Here is a 17,710-nt window from a genome sequence, read left to right as displayed (position 1 = left end):
AACAGCCTTTCTAAAGAAAGCAGTTGTTTCAAATCAGGAAACTCTAAACAGATGCAACAGCAATGAATTTTCAGCAACTTGCTCAACCTTTTTAATATTTAATCACAAAATCAAGAAATGCACATATAATTCTTTACACTTATTTTACAGAGTCAAATATAAGTTTCTTACAGGCATAAATTCTGAAAATGCAAAAGGATTATTCAGCATAAATACAATGAAGACAAAGTAAGGATCAGATTGATACTACCATTTGGACCACAGTAATTTACACAGAGTAAAATGTACATTCGTTTTAGGTTTTCCAGAGTTCATTTTGGTTTGGCTTGTTTCTGCAATAAGGATCCAGCACTGAGGTCTGTGCCTTGAAGAAAGTAACCCGACCCCTGTGGTAACTTGTGTGTGCAGGAGTGTGTCTCTCCTAGCACAAGTGGCACCTGAAGTGGTTAGCCCCACTTAGCTTCTGTCCTCCTAACTTGAACCAAACCAAACCAAATAAATGGGGTCAGCTACAAACAATATAGTTAGAAATATTAACCCTGCTGAACAGAAACAACATTGCATCTTCAGAAAATCCAAATACCTTTTCTTCATATTCAGATTAAATTAAACCACCCAAGTAGAACAAGTAATTCACATTCTTATTGGGTTACATTAAGTTCGATTTCAGGTTCCTTTAAATATTTGTCTATTTCCTCCCTCAGAATCAGCAGAATTAGACAATTTAGTCTACTTAAATACTAGTGAGGTGAAAATTCAAGCTACAAGTCAGAAAATGTCAGGGAAATGTCATACATGATTGCATTCCAAAACCAGATACTGGGAAGAAAAAAAAAAAACAACCAGAACAATCATTGAAGTCTAAATAGAAAAAACACCTATAGAGGCATAAGTTCTTCTAATGTATTTACACAATCAGTTTCATGTACAATTTTTGACCTGATTTATATATTACAGTTTTGCCTTTTTCCCCTAGAAGTGAAAAAAATTAATGTCACATTTTCCATATATAAAATAGTATTCATTTAAAAATCCATACAAATGATATTTATAATTCTTGTTTCTAAGCTCTCATCAGTGTCTTTTCCCTATTGTATTTTTTAATTCTGCAAACAATTTTCTGTATCATGACCAGTGCCCGTTAGAGATCAATGTTGAGTCACAGACTTGGTGTCACTGAGTACAAGCGATGTGAAGGCTATGTGTGTTGGGACATACCATTCACCAAACTTCTCAGCTGTTTCACAACTGTCTCTATCAACTTCTGTTTGTCTCGATCATTCTTCCTGAATTGAGCAAATATATTGTTCTTTTTGCTAGTATCCTTCATCCTAGGAATATATGTGAATGAAGAAGCTTAATAGAAGGAATTTAAAAGTTATACTGTAACAACTAAGATATCTTGGCATGCTCTGTGTTATCTCACACTAAATCTATGCTTGAAAAATATACTTCAAAGAAAATAGGTATTACTAATAGAGTTACAGAGATAGCAAACGCAGAAAATACTGGCAGCTTTATTTTGCATTCTACATGAAATGGTGTTTTTGCATTAGTATGTAAATCTAAAAGCATGTTTTCTTACATGATACTATTTTCTAATATCATTCCATAAAGTATGCTAAAATACACACCCTCTCAGACTCTGAAAATCATGCTCATAGCAAGACAAGGTGAAAGGAAAAACAACAGAAAATTTAAAGCAGTAATTTGTTTTGCCTCAGTGGTGTTTCATGGCACTGTAAAACAATTTATTTAAAACCGTTCCTTGTGTCCTTCTCAAATCAAATACACCACAGATATTTTGAAATGTGGGAAAATAAGACACAAAAATTGAAATTTTTAATAGTGATATCTGAAATATGATACAGAGAAAAGAAAACATGCTGCATGAGAAGGAAAAGAAACACCAACACCTGTTTTCTGGACAAGATGCACCAGTAAGTGTTCTGTTACTTCAGATTTCATAATATTATTTTTTCAAAAGGCATACTTCTCTACCTGTAAGGAATCCAAGCCCATCATGGTAGGCTTTAGATAGCATTGATGGCAAACTGATTCCAGTCCCTTTCTAAAGCTAATTAAGCCAGATATTGAGGACACAATAGGAAAAATGTTTAGTTCATATCAACACAAACAGAAATCTCGTAAAAATCTATACCAACGCTGAAGGCCAGAAAGAAGGCGGCTTATATTTTGGTCATTAAAATGAACTGAACTTTTAAGCTCCATGTAGACATTTTTCTTTTGATTAAAAATCTCCAGTTCTTCAATTATCACTGAATTACCAGCTGCTAAAATGATATGTGAAGCTTTCAGAATATACTCACTTCTCCAAAAGAGTAAGGGCTGTGTTTGGATTCACCCGAAGGTACTTAGACGCTGGCTGACCATAATCAGCTAGATAAGTAGACCAATCCCAAACCATAAACAGGTCGAGGAGCTGAGGAAGACGGGAAAAATGTTAAAGCAATTTTTGACTATTTATCCACAGCTAATACATAAAGTATATGCTACTCTTGATCCATTTGATCCATCTGCTTCTCAGATGGAACAGAATAACCAATCTTATTTTTAAAACTTCATTAACTACATTTTATAACCAATGTAGTGTATAGTGTCTTTTCACTTTTGAAATAACTAAAATTGTGAGGGGTTGCCTTTCTAATAAAGTACTTCATTGCATTTCCAAGTAATTGTAAAATAATGAAAACACTTTTATATAAATACATTAACACTTGTTCTAATGTATAGAGGTTTAATCTTTACACATTATTTGGTTCATACTCAGATTTAATTAGTAAAGGTTGCCACTAACTGAAGAATTTTAAAGAATTTAAATTGAACCTTTTTTTTTTTTTAAGAGGTTAAGTATGTTTACCTTTCAAAGAAGTCGTTTACACCTAGACTTTCCCAAAGTAATTTAAACCAAAAAGCTCAGATAATCTCAATGAAGTGCATTCAACAACCTCTGCTGGATTCTCCCTGGTGATAGATCCTCAGTAGTGTTATGAAATGAGGTCTTCAGGACTCAGCTTGTTAACTCTAGGCAATCATTTTGTATAAACAAACAACAACAAAAAGGAAACCCTCTTGTTTTCCATAGTGTTTTAAAATTGACTATTTGCTTTATAATCTCCAGTTAGAATTGTTGTCAAATATAGACGTAATCTTTTAAAAGCAATGCCATGCCTAAACCAAAGCACCAAACTCCTTATCCAACTTTAAAACCCTAATCCCCTTTAAGCCATTTAAGACCAACTTCCTATCCCCATCTGAACTGTTTCAGAAAGCTAAATGCTTTACTTACTACCTTCCTTCAGTTTTTATATTATTCTTTCTTTTTGTTTTAGCTCACTTTACAAGTACGGGGTGTAGTGGTTTTGCTTTCAAATGAAGTATTTGTATTTCATAGAATACATGAGCCAATCCACTGACTCTGAGAGAGAGAAAACTTCTGGGGTGGTTAAAAACCAGAGAAAAGTTACAAGACACTAGCTCTTCCTTAGGAAAGACAATGGATTTGTTTGACTCTTCCCCTCTCTACTAATTAGAGACTTTCTTGTACAAAGAAGAAAATTCTATAATGAAAATGTTTGCTGCTAATATGAAAAGCCAGGCTATTTTTTCTTTCAGACAACATTCTAGGCCATACCAAGGGTTAAGACACTGGTACAGAAACTGCACTGAGACAATGTTAAAAGAATACACTGAAAAAGAAAAGGGAAGTACTCCAAGTACTCCAAGTTTACTCTTGCTAAAGCAACATTTCCCCTTCTTTCACAAGGAGGAATAGTTACTTTCTACACTCTGCAATGAAAATATAAATTAATATAACTTCTCTAGACTGTGATTTTGCATTATGTAAGAACCTTAGAAAAAAAATGGCCATTCCCTTTGACTCTAATCCTACTTCTAGGAATCTAACTTCAGTGAACAATAATAAAGGTAGATGAAATTTTATCAACAAATATATTAATCTCAAAAATGTTATTTGTGTTATCAAAAATTGAAGAAGGAAAAAAAAACACTGAAATCAGGTTAAATCTCAATGTTAACAGAAGGGTTAAACAGTGAGGTATATCTATGTATAGAGTGGTTATTCAAATCAATGCTTACACAGAATTTGAAATAACTTGGGAAGAAGCTTATGATAAACATTACTAATAAAATCACATAAAAACCCATCAAAAGAGACTGGAATAAAATTTGAGAAAATGTTAAGAATAGCTGTAATTTGTATGGTGGGATTATGGGTAACTGTGATTGTCTTTATTTTCATAAGGTTTACATACATACTTTATTTTCCCCCAATAAATTCCAATAACGAATTCCCCTCACACAGTTGTTAAAAGCCTCATTTTGAAGGAGTCCTCTTTCAGGTATGCATTTGTGTTTGCTCAAGTGTGTGTGGGCATGCGCACAGTCAGCAGAAAGTAACCACTTAATGTACTGGCTGCAAATTCCCTTTCTTTCCGAAAAGCAGCAGCAACATGACCTTTGGGATTTGGAAGAGGAAAAGGCCTTAAAATAAGAGCTGATCTACCCCCAGGTGAGAAAGGAGGAGCCCATTTAATGAATTTAAAACCTACACCAACTCCAACTGTGAGTACAGAAGTGGTTCTTCTACAGCACAAAAACAGACTTTCCTAGATATGCTCTTTTCTCACAAGGTCGGATACTCATATGCAAAGTTCTTATCTCTATAAATTTCTTTAGAAATTACAGAAACCACAAAATTTAACCTAATTGCCCATCTGTTGTTGTTCAGTCACTAAGTTGTGTCTGACTCTGCTACCCTATGGACTGCAGTAAGCAGGTTTCCCTGTCCACCATCTCCCAGAGCTTGCTCAAACTCAAGTCCATTGAGTCAGTGATGCCATCCAACCATCTCATCCTCTGTCGTCCCCTTCTCCTCCTGCCTTCAATCTTTGCCAGCATCAGGGTCTTTTCCAATGAGTCGGCTCTTGACATCAGGGGCTTGATACAGAGGATAGATTTCCTCATTACAAGGCATTGGGTCTAATGTTAATTCAGGTAAATGAACTTTGAGAAAAAAGCACTGCTTTTTCTGAATGGACTACGGGTGTCCCTCCATCCATAACAATTATAAGGTCCTTTTTCACTTTTTAAAGTACAGTTCTTTTGAGATGAAAGATGTAACACAAAACCAGGGCATTATTCTTGGGTCCTACGTAACACTATGCCGGGCCAGGCTCATGGACTGAGTCCATTTCTGCAAGCTGCTACCTGTGCCTATTTTGACCAAGAAGCAGGATCCCAGGTTTCTGGGATGGTTTAAAAACATGACTGCTCTGGAGCCAAAGTGTGACAGGAAGGGATGAGGAAACTGGAGTGGTGCCACCGACTTCTTCACTCCACACAGTCACTGCTTTGGGAATGCCTCTCACATTCGTTGTGCTTTCACAGGATGTACTCTGTCCTTAAGGAAAACTTCACTTCTCTGTCGCAAGTTTTGCTTCCTTCAGATGGCAGTACACAAATAATACATCTGTTATTAATCACAAAAAATCTCCCTCAGTCTTGTAAATAAACTGTGAGACATGCTCTCAACAGGTGCATTTATTAGTTAACACATACAACTGAAATTCAAAGATGTAGATCAAACATGAACAAAAACAAAAATCTCCCCTAGATTATCCGCAAGCAGTTTTACAATTACTTATTAAAGGATAAACTCAGGCATATTATAACAAAAATTGGTATTAGGTTCTAAAAATGGGTTTGTTCCAATAGTCAAGTAAAGTAATTCCATCTTAAATCCTTTGGGGAAGTAAGCAAAGTATGGATCATACAAAAATGAATAGCAAAATAACGTGTCTCAGTTCTATTTCATCATGATTTATAAGATTACCTAAAATTAGTAACCTAACTTTTTTTTTTAACCAAGGATTTAAAAATGCCCTTCATAAGTAATCTGATAATATAAGGTGGATTTATGCCAACTTTTTAAAGTGAGTTGTACATTTCACTTCCTCAGTGATTCCTACGTATGTCCAGCAAACAAAAAGATTCGGCTTAAGAAAAGAAATGGTTCCATGGGTGGTCCATTTATATGCTCAAAATAGTTGAGAATCACTTCAGAATCACTGAAGAGTTAGTCTGTGTCAAAGCATTTAGCCTGCTGACAGTTTCCCATCCTAAATTGCACTCCAAATCTACACCCAAGAAACCTGGGGTCTCAGACCTGTTGAGATCACTTTGTGCAAAGGACACAATGAATCTAGGCCGACTTAAAACCATTCTATGGAACTCTTGAAGTGACTTTTTGCCTTTGTAAAAGTGAACCCAGAGTGCTAGGTCATTTTTTCCTTGAATCTGGTTTAGCTTTCTTTGTTTTGGGTCTTTGGGTTTTGCTTTTGAAGCACCTCAGGGGCAGTGACCCAAGGCAGAAGATAAATAAAGTTAAGCCAACCTCAAGAGAAAAGCAATTGGGGACACCAGGTTTGCTTTTGTAAATGTGAACAGTGATCTGGGGGCTCAGGGTCAACCCTAGTCCCCCAAATTCCCCTTTCCAAACACTAAATCCACCTGGGACCTCAAAGTTGCTTTGCAGATTCCAAAAGTAAACCAGGAGATCATTTTTCCTTTGCTTCCAAAAAAACAAAGCCAGAGCAAGGGTTCCTAGAGTGCTTCAGAGACTTAAACGACAACAAAAATCCTAAACCAGAATGTAGCTTTAAGGAAGAAATATGAGTAATTAGGCACTGGGGATTCAAGAAAAATGGGTCTTATTAAATTGGCCACAATTGGGGAGGGGGAATACAAGTACTTTTTCTAAATAGATGTTGAAATCAAATGATGAGCTCCATATGCTTTTTAAAGCACTTGGCTTTTACCCCTTTCCAGCTATCTGAAAACACATTTGGAAAATTCCACATGCCGCACAGAAAAGAATTTTCAGTAGCAGATAGAAGGGGCTTGGGCAAAAACTAAAGAAGCAGTGTTGAGCTTCTATCCACTTCATTTTTTTGCCTCCAGGTGTTCACTGCCCTTGTGCTGCCTTTTGACTCTCTGATACACCTGACCCCTAACCCGTGCCTGCCCTCTTCAAATAGTCCATCTGCCAAATCCACTCTCAGCCAGCCTTTCCACTCCTAACTACGTGAGGATCAGGAGCGAGGTCTCAGCACATTGTGGCTTAAAGGCATTCTTCTCTTCAAGTCACTTAACTCCAGTGAACTGCACACAGCAGAAGCAGAATGCTCCTAAAGTATTTCTGATGATAAGCCAAGTAGTAGTCCTAGATAACTACTAGGTTGGTTTGGAATTTGGGGAAAAAAGAGGCAAAAGGAATTTACATCATCAGATTTATACACATCTGTATTTACTTTATCTTGAATTTCTTGGTCACTACCATGGCTAAAAGACCATGCAGATACATATATGTGTTTGATTTTATGTGGTCTATTTCTTTATTAAGATTAATTTTATCAAGTAATACATGGTTAATAATCAAATGGGGCACATCATAAAACCAACAGTCCACTATCCTACACTTTCCATTCTCAGACGCAGTCATGTTAACTCCTTCTAATACTGGTGATTACCTCAATATTTCTAAATATACTTATTTTTCTTGTTTTTATTTATCATCATATAGTTAGCATATATGAGGATTTATCTTACTTATACTACCTTCCTATTTTTGATAGTTATAATAATTTTTCTCTATTTTTGCTTTTATAATTTTAATATAATTAAACTATTTCCTCTTGCATCACCTTAATTTTTTTTAACAGTTTGGAGATGTATTTCATATATGGTCCAATTTATCCCTTTTAAAGTATACAAATCAGTGGTCTTGTGTACATTCACGGAATTCTTCAACCATGTCAATCGATCTGAGAACACTTTTATCACCCCATACCCATTAGCAATCAGTCTCCAAAGTGGAGTCACATAACATGTTTTTTGTGTGTCCAGTTTCTTTTACTTAACATAATATTTTAAGGTTTATCCATGTTGTAGCAGGTATCAGTAATTCATTCCTCTTTACTGCAAAATAACATTCTGTTATATGGATATACCACGTTTGCTTATCCATTTATCAGTTACTGAACATTTGGGTTGTTCCCATTCAGGGGCTATTATGAATAATACTGCTATTAACACGTTTTTTGGTGGACATGCATTTTACTCTTGGGTATATATCTGGGAGTAGAATTGGTTACAGAAACTTTTAAGAGGATCTTTTGACTTTCCGTTTAGTAATGCAAGAATATTAGCACCTTATATAGTTGAGTTTTAAATAATTCTTTTGGCAATTGGGGTTTAAAATATTTATATTATATATTTAAACTCACATAACAAAAGATGTTTAACTGAAGTTTCCTAAAAAGTTCTGTATGAATCCAGACAGGTATTAGTAAATTATTATGAAGAATTTTTTTGGACTTTCCTGGCAGTCCAGTAGTTAAGACTTTGTGCTTCCACTGCAGGGAGCGTGAGTTCTATCCCTGGTTGGGGAACTAGGATCTTGCATGACATGAGGCACAGCCCCCTCCCCCCAAATAACTTTTTTATCTTCTACTTCTAAAATACAAAAAAACCTAGTAACTAGCCAAATAGAAAAGAATATTTCAGATATTTTGCTCAAGTAGCTGAGTGTGGTTTTGCTTTGTATGCCACCTTCGCATGTATATGCGGCTTGTTTTTCTTCATGAGTACCTTGCTCAGTTGCCTCATGTTGTGGGATGAGTCACACACTGAGTGCTAGCACTTAACCTAATTACCCAAACCAGAAATCTGGATTCACTCTGCTTTGAATCTTCTCTCTCACAACTTCTGCTCCTTATTTATTGCCAAATTATGTCAATTTAATGTCTTAAGTATTTTTTTCCTAAATATTTCTTGAATTCACTTGCTATCTACTTTCCACCACTGCTATTACTTCTGTCCTAGATTTAGATATCAGATTCTGTCCCCTGGGGCCTTTGGTCTTGCCTATTCCCTCTGCCTGCTCCCCAGGATCCATCAACCTCCACACTGCTGCCAGACAGAAGCAGCTAAAATACATATCTGATCATGTCATTCACTTGCCTAAAACTTTCAATGACTTCCCAGCTCCTACAAGATAAAATTCCAGTTCCTTAACATGACATGCAAAGTGATCTTTTGGCTTCCTCTCCTGCCTTGGAAATTCAAGCACCTAAACAAGGAACTACTCAAGAGTTTTTTTAACCATGATGATCCCCCACGAAATTGTCATTTTCTTCTGAGTCCCTTTCTCCTCTTTCTTCACCCAGGGAACTCTCACTTATTCCGTACAATTTAGGTCTGGATTCACTTCTCTCAGGAAGCCTTCCCAGACCACCGTGGGTTAGCTGTTCTCTCTCGTGTGTCCTCACATTCCCCTTCACAAAATCTCTATCACACTGTTTTTCACACTATGCTGATATCACAGTTACTATGTCCGTCTCCCCACGAAAGAATCAAATATCAATAATTCTTCTGTAGTCTGAATGATGCATGACTAACTCAGCCCGACTTTTTCTTATATGGCAGTAGTGAAGCCTTTTCTCCTTCCTATTAATGTACTTTGTAAGTGCCTCAAAGCTGGTGACTTGTTTTGCTTAACATCTGTACCTTCACCTTTGGCCCAGTACATAGTATATAGCAGGAACCAAGCAAATGTTACCTTTTGACACAGAGTTTATGTCTATGCAGAGCCCACATCATATATACTAATAAGATAGCTATGTTATTATTTACTTTACTATTTACAATCAAGACAACTCTGAATTTTTAGTAATGCCTTATATTATTCTGAAAGCCAGATACTTAGTCTCTTTGATTTAATTTGTGCTATAGACTATAGTAAAATATTTCATAACCAAAGTTCTACTCCTGAGATTACCTTTTGTAATCAGTGATGCCACAATCAAACATGCTAAATAAACATTCCTGGGTCATACCTTTAATTTTCTATCCGGATTCATTACATCACATGCCACACTTATATAACAGGGAGTTATGTAATGACTTTACCAATGAAGCTCAGACTTCCAATACTAAAGAAATCAAACCTTGAAACTCATGATGTGAGGTGTTCCCTAAACTTTTAGTTCTCTATGATAAGTCATTCTGTCATTGCAGCTCTGAAGAAACATGATCTGCTAATATGAACTGACTTTGGAAGAACTCAAACAACAAAGGAAAACAATATGGATCAGCCAATGAAGAATTGTATGCCAATGTGTCTTTACTCCAGGATATAGTAGTTGCTCAAATGAGAGAAGCTAGACTGGGCTGGGATTTCTTTAAGTACTCCTGTAGAGTACACTTACTAAGAAGAACAAGAGGGAGAGGATAACCATTTTTAAAGTTTGTAAGAGTCTAAGTGGCTACTCCTCTCCTCTCCTCCCCATGGTTGTGTTTTAAAATAATGCAAATGAAAACTTGGAGGCACAAATAGCTGGGTTAATTTAGTCTTAAAAGTAATTAGTGACATATGTTTTACTATAAAATTTTAGCAAGTCAAATAATATATATTATTTATAACTTGTCACTAGTTATAAACAGTGACTTTTAGCTTTTGAAAAAACAAAGCTAAACTAAAATTAAAACTAAATACTTCAGGCCCCAATACATATTATCATTCTATTCTTTGAAATGGAACTCAGGCCATTTGAGACAAATGAAGCACATCATGACCATTATATCCTAACTGCCTCAGGAGGAAAAGGGGGAGAGTTTCTATGGTAATAACTTAGCAGGAACTGACAAAGCAAATACCCCGGTTCTGGTCCTTGCAAGAAATTTTTGGGGAGGTGGGGAAGTGAATTTCAGATGCATGTCTCATTTGTTCAGCTTTCTAGAGATAAAGGTCTCTGTTTTATGTCCTAGAATATATTAATAAATGCAGACCCTTTGCCCATTTGCCTTAGATTCCCAAAGAATACAGAGTTAGCTAGTCTACTGTACTTAGTATGATGGAATAAGGAATATAAGGACCTTCGCAGTCTATATTAAAGACAATACTATAATATCTTGGTGAATATTTCTATGAAATATTTAACAGGGCTTGCATTGTCATTCATTTTTTTCTTTCAAATCTTATATTAGATTTTGTAACTTTTACTCAACTTAAAAATATATGTATTTTTTGTTCCTCTAAATCTAAAAGGCACTTACTTATGTTAAATAATTTATTAATCTCTAATTATCCAGGCCCCCATGAACAGTATGAACAGGCAAAATGACAGGACACTGAAAGATGAACTCCCTAAGTCAGTAGGTGCCCCATATGCTACTGGAGATCAGTGGAGAAATAACTCCAGAAAGAATGAAGGGATGGGGCCAAAGCAAAAACAATGCCCAGTTGTGGATGTGACTGGTGATAGAAACAAGGTCCGATGCTGTAAAGAGCAATACTGCACAGGAATCTGGAATGTTAGGTCCATGATTCAAGGCAAAGTGGAAGTGGTCAAACAGGAGATGGCAAGAGTGAACGTTGACATTCTAGGAATCAGCGAACTAAAATGGACTGGAATGGGTGAATTTAACTCAGATGACCATTATATCTACTACTGTGTGCAGGAATCCCTTCGAAGAAATGGAGTGGCCATCAGTGGTCAACAAAAGAGTCTGAAATGCAGTACTTGAATGCAATCTCAAAAATGACAAAATGATCAATGTTCGTTTCCAAGGCAAACCATTCAATATCATGGTAATTCAAGTCTATGCCCCAACCAGTAACGCTGAAGAAGCTGAAGTTGAACGGTTCTATTTAGACCTACAAGACCTTTTAGAACTAACACCCAAAAAAGATATTCTTTTCATTATAGGGGACTGGAATACAAAAATAGGAAGTCAAGAAACACCTGGAGTAACAGGCAAATTTGCCCTTGGAGTATGGAATGAAGCAGGGTAAAGGCTAATTTTTGCCAAGAGAACGCACTGGTCATAGCAAACACCCTCTTTCAACAACACAAGAGAAGACTCTACACATGGACATCACCAGATGGTCAACACCAAAATCAAACTGATTATATTCTTTGCAGCCAAAGATGGAGAAGCTCTATACAGTCAGCAAAAACAAGACCAGGAGCTGACTGTGGCTCAGATCATGAACTCCTTATTGCCAAATTCAGACTTAAATTGAAAACAGTGGGGAAAACCACTAGAGCATTCAGGTATGACCTAAATCAAATCCCTTATTATACAGTGGAAGTGAGAAATAGATTTAAGGGACTAGATCTGATAGAGTACCTGATGAACTATGGAATGAGGTTTGTGACATTGTACAGGAGACAGGGATCAAGACCATCCCTAAGAAAAAGAAATGCAAAAAAGCAAAATGGCTGTCTGAGGAGGCCTTACAAATAGCTGTGAAAAGAAGAGAAGCAAAAAGCAAAGGAGAAAAGGAAAGACATAAGCATCTGAATGCAGAGTTCCAAACAATATCAAGGAGAGATAAGAAAGCCTTCCTCAGTGATCAATGCAAGGAAATAGAGGAAAACAACAGAATGGAAAGACTAGAGATCTCTTCAAGAAAATTATAGATACCAAAAGAAAATTTCATGCAAAGATGGGCTCGATAAAGGAGAAAAATGGTATAGACCTAACAGAAGCAGAAGATCTTAAGAAGAGGTGGCAAGAATACACAGAAGAACTGTACAAAAAAGATCTTCACGACCCAGATAATCATGATGGTGTGATCTCTCACCTAGAGCCAGACATCCTGGAATGTGAAGTCAAATCGGCCTTAGAAAGCATCATTACAAACAAAGCTAGTGGAGGTGATGGAATTCCAGTTGAGCTATTTCAAATCCTGAAAGATGATGCTGTGAAAGTGCTGCACTCAATATGCCAGCAAATTTGGAAAACTCAGCAGTGGCCACAGGACTGGAAAAGGTCAGTTTTCATTCCAATCCCAAAGAAAGGCAATGCCAAGGAATGCTCAAACTGCCATACAATTGCACTCATCTCACACGCTAGTAAAGTAACGCTCAAAATTCTCCAAGCCAGGCTTCAGCAATACATGAATCGTGAACTTCCAGATGTTCAAGCTGGTTTTAGAAAAGGCAGAGGAACCAGAGATCAAATTGCCAACATCCGCTGGATCATCGAAAAAGCAAGAGAGTTCCAGAAAAACATCTATTTCTGCTTTATTGACTATGCCAAAGCCTTTGACTCTGTGGATCACAATAAACTGTGGAAAATTCTGAAAGAGATGGAAATACCAGACCACCTGACCTGCCTCTTGAGAAATCTGTATGCAGGTCAGGAAGCAACAGTTAGAACTGGACATGGAACAACAGACTGGTTCCAAATAGGAAAAGGAGTACGGTCAAGGTTGTATATTGTCACCCTGTTTATTTAACTTATATGCAGAGTACATCATGAGAAACGCTGGGCTGGAAGAAGCACAAGCTGGAATCAAGATTGTGGGGAGAAATATCAATAACCTCAGATATGCAGATGACACCATCCTTATGGCAGAAAGTGAAGAGGAACTAAAAAGCCTCTTGATGAAAGTGAAAGAAGAGAGTGAAAAAGTTGGCTTAAAGCTCAACATTCAGAAAACGAAGATCATGGCATCTGGTCCCATCACTTCATGGGAAATAGATGGGGAAACAGTGGAAAGAGTGTCAGACTTTAAAAATAGAAGTCTGGGCTCCAAAATTACTGTAGATGGTGATTGCAGCCATGAAATTAAAAGACACTTACTCCTTGGAAGGAAAGTTATGACCAACCTAGGCAGCATATTGAAAAGCAGAAACATTACTTTGCCAACAAATGTCCCTCTAGTCAAGGCTATGGTTTTTCCAGTGGTCATGTATGGATGTGAGAGTTGGACTGTGAAGAAAGCTAAGCGCCAAAGAATTGATGCTTTTGAACTGTGGTGTTGGAGAAGACTCTTGAGAGTCCCTTGGACTGCAGGGAGATCCAACCAGTCCATTCTAAAGGAGATTGGTCCTGGGTGTTCATTGGAAGGAATGATGCTAAAGCTGCAACTCCAGTACTTTGGCCACCTCATGCGAAGAGTTGACTCATTGGAAAAGACCCTGATTCTGGTGTTAGGGAATGCACACTGATTGATACTGCCTACCCTGGCCAGGCACCATGTAACCATTTGCATGAGTTGTTTTACGACAGGAGATCCTGAGAAGGAATATGGAACTAATTAGCCACCACCAACCGGAAGAGTTCAGGAAAGGTCAAAAGGAGATATCGCGTGTCCTCCACTTCCCAGAATTCCTCTCGCTAGCATCCATCTTGGCTGAGCAATGCGTGTGCCACCAGGAAAGACTCTGAATTAGAGTGATTGGCCAAAGACAACCCAGAAACTAATCCCATCAGCATAAAACCCGAGACTGCAAGCCACGCAGCAGAGCTGTTCTCCTGGGTTCTCTTACCCTACTGCTCTCCACCCGGTGCCCTTTCCCAATAAAATCTCTTACTTTGTCAGCAGATGTGTCTCCTCGGACAATTCATTTCTGAATGTTAGATAAGAGCCCTGTTTCGGGCTCTGGAAAGGGTCCCCGTTCCTGCAACACTGAGAGGGATTGGGGGAAGGAGGAGAAGGGGACGACAGAGGATGAGACGGCTGGATGGCATCACGGACTCGAAGGACCTGAGTTTGAGTGAACTCCGGGAGTTGGTGATGGACAGGGATGCCTCGGTGCTGCAATTCATGGGGTCGCAAGGAGTTGGACACGACTGAGCAACTGAACTAGAACTGGAATTATCCAGGGGCTTCCCAGAAGGTTCAGACAGTAAAAAAAAAAAAAAAAGCTGCCATCAATGTAGGAGACCCAGGTTCGATTTGTACGGATATAAGAGTTGGACCATAAAAAAGGCTGAGTACCAAAGAATTGATGCTCTTGAACTGTGGTGCTGGAGAAGACTCTTGAGGGTCCCTTGGATAGCAAGCAGATCCAACCAGTCCATTCTAAAGGAAATTAACCCTCAATATTCACTGGAAGCACTGATGCTGAAGCTGAAGCTCCAATACTCTGGCTCCCTGATGCAAAGAGGCGACTCACTGGAAAAGACCCTGATGCTGGGAAAGTTGAGGGCAGGAGAAAGGGGTGACAAAAGGATGAGATGCATCACTGACTCGATGGACATGAGTTTGAGCAAACTCCGGGAGATGGTGAAGGACAGGGAAGCCTGGCGTGCTGCAGTCCATGGGGTTGCAAAGAGTGGGACATGACTTGGGGACTAAACAATTATCCAGACCTAACTGTACGTAATTACCTTTTGTCAGGTATAATAATTTGCTCAATAAACGCGTCAGAACACTTGCTGCTTAGTCTGTTTTCACAGATAAATTTGGTTTTTCCATAGCCCCAAGGCATAACTAAATATGAAAAAAAAAGGCGGGGGGGGCAGTTACGAAACTACATGCAGAAGCTAATTCACGAAGGTAGTAGGTGTGTAGAAGGTTCCATAGTTTACTTTGAGACTGGCGATGGCTGAGTGCTTAATTAGTTACAGCTCTCTGGTAACTCTCTGCTGCTGCTGCTAAGTCACTTCAGTCGTGTCTGACTCTGGGCGACCCCATAGATGGCAGCCCACCTAGGTAACTGGTTAACTCTCTGGACAGGGTAACAGTAACAGCACTGTGATGTGAACTTCAAAGGGGCAACAATGCAAACTTTAAGATGCCCCTTAGTTAAGAAGCAGCTATGGGTAAACAGCTATTGGCATCACTTTCACTACAGGTTTTAGCAGTAAAATACAAAAGGAGAAACTAAATAAAAACAACAGAGGAACTTTCTTGGGGTGATAAATGCAGCCAGTGGAATTAAAGGGCTTGTGATCTAAGTCCCACAAGGCTTGCAGGATGTGAATCTGCACTAAGGAAGTGCAAAAAGAAATCCCTACCTGACCTCTGGATAACCTAAACAGGAAATTAGGACATTTCTAAGCAAAATAGGCTGTGTCATCCTGTTAAGATAATTGTGTTTCCACTGACACTCTGCATAAACATCTTTACACTAGGCCATCGGAAAAAGTTCAAGCCATAGCATCTCTTCTTTGTAATACGTCAAACACGGCGCCTGGCCCAGTGCCCTCAACATAGTTGAGGAGGTAAAAGTTTGCTGATAATTAGGAAGACAAAGAAGGGGAAAGAGGGTTAACAAACAGGTAAGAAAGTTGGAAGCATTCTTTAAGTATTTACAGAGAAGTTGAAAATAAGTATTCTTTTTAAAAAGGAATTTAATTCTTAAGCAGAAGCTGGGTTAATTAAGAGAATAGTCAATGATTTTAAAGAATGATTCAACAAACACTACAACTTACAAAGAATCAGCATTTCCTCCCCCCTCCACAATAATTAAAAAATATCTGACATTAGGTTTTAGTGCTGTAGGATGTTAGAAATCAGGTACCATTTGGTTTGGAAAACTCAAGCTCCTCCAATGTCTCACATAATCAATACTCTATGGATATGACTTGGTTTATTTGATTTCACTTGGATAAGAAGTGCTGTTTCGGGATTTCCCTGGCAGTCCAGTGGTTAAGACTCTGAGCTTCCACTGGAAGGGGTATGGGAATTCAATCCAGAGTTGGGAAACTAAGATCCTACATGTCTCACAGTGTGGTCAAAAAAAGTTTTTTGTAATGCTTTTTCTTTTGACACCAACAGAGCATTTATATCTATACCTTATTAAATTCTCTTCCAATTAAGTTTTTTTTTAATCAGCTTTCATTTTGAACTAATCATTTAAGGTAGTAATAAACTCTGGATCTCAACTTCCTCTTTCATAAAATGAAGGGACTGTGTTTATACATGACACGTACTCTATTTGACACTAGCAATTAAAGATGATGATCCAGTGTTTGGATTCAAGGAGTTCCTAAGTGTAATGGAAGAGATAATACAAACATAATTATGAACATGTGAATTACACTGATAGAGTTATGTGTAGGTTATTATTATTAGAGCCTTCTCTTGCTTAGGAGAGTGAAATGCAAACCCAAGAAATTATCTTAGATGGTCCCCAAACTGGGTTTAATAAAGGAGTTAATCAAAGGAAGAGTGGTGGTTTTTTCAAATAGATGGGACAGCATGAAAAAAGGTACAAAGATAAGAAATAGTTTTGCTTATGGGGAATATAATGCACTTTATAGTGTTGCTGAACTGAAATACAAGTAAGGAAGTAGGTAGCACAAGATAGACTGGAGAAGGGGACAAGGGCTAGGTCATAAAAAGACATGTATGTCTTGTTTAGGAACTCTGGGCAGCCACTGAAAGATTTTACCCATGGGATGGAGAGAAGATGATGGATAGGTAGTAGGCAGGTAGTTAGGATGCAAAGAAGAGGATGGGTTTGAGAAATATTTAGGAGGAAAAATCCCCAGGGCATGATGAATGACTAGGTGTGGGATACAGCAGAGTGGTGCCATCAATCAAAACAGAGAAAATGGAAAGAAGATGTGATTCAGAATGAGGGAAGATGATGTGTTGAGAGCTTTAGCCACACAAGATGTAAGACACACATCTCAGTGGAAATGACTACCGAGCAACTGGATATAGCATTTCTGTCAGAGATAAGATGAAAATGGATGCGTTCACCCAGGTAAAGTGTATACTGGGAGGTGTCCTAAGAACAAAACCTCAGAGACACCAACAATCAGGGAGTAGTTGAAAAGAAAGCCACAAAAGAGACAGAAAAACAATGTTAAGAGAGTATAGTCTTTGAAGAAGAGAAAATTGGAGAGGATATGATCAACA

General features: G+C 37.9%; 1 protein-coding gene across 9 annotated transcripts in view; it reads right to left on the bottom strand.

Moving 5' to 3' along the window:
- Positions 1 to 63: 63 nt before the first annotated feature.
- Positions 64 to 17,710, bottom strand: part of EXOC6 (exocyst complex component 6) — a 190,121-nt gene continuing 172,474 nt past the window's right edge. For 8 of the 9 annotated variants that reach the window (XM_024985548.2, XM_010819842.4, XM_010819843.4 and 5 more), the window contains 2 exon segments: positions 2,331 to 2,443; positions 64 to 1,331 (listed from right to left, as the gene is read on the bottom strand). In XM_024985548.2, the coding sequence (XP_024841316.2) occupies positions 1,199 to 1,331; positions 2,331 to 2,443 (246 nt within the window). In that variant the 3' untranslated portion in view covers positions 64 to 1,198. 9 annotated transcript variants of the gene reach the window in all.

This window comes from Bos taurus, chromosome 26 (genome assembly GCF_002263795.3).
Source record: "Bos taurus isolate L1 Dominette 01449 registration number 42190680 breed Hereford chromosome 26, ARS-UCD2.0, whole genome shotgun sequence".
Classification (NCBI taxonomy): domain Eukaryota; kingdom Metazoa; phylum Chordata; class Mammalia; order Artiodactyla; family Bovidae; genus Bos; species Bos taurus.
The sequence above is the reverse complement of the archived record's forward strand: the minus strand, read 5'-3'. Positions and strand labels throughout refer to the sequence as shown.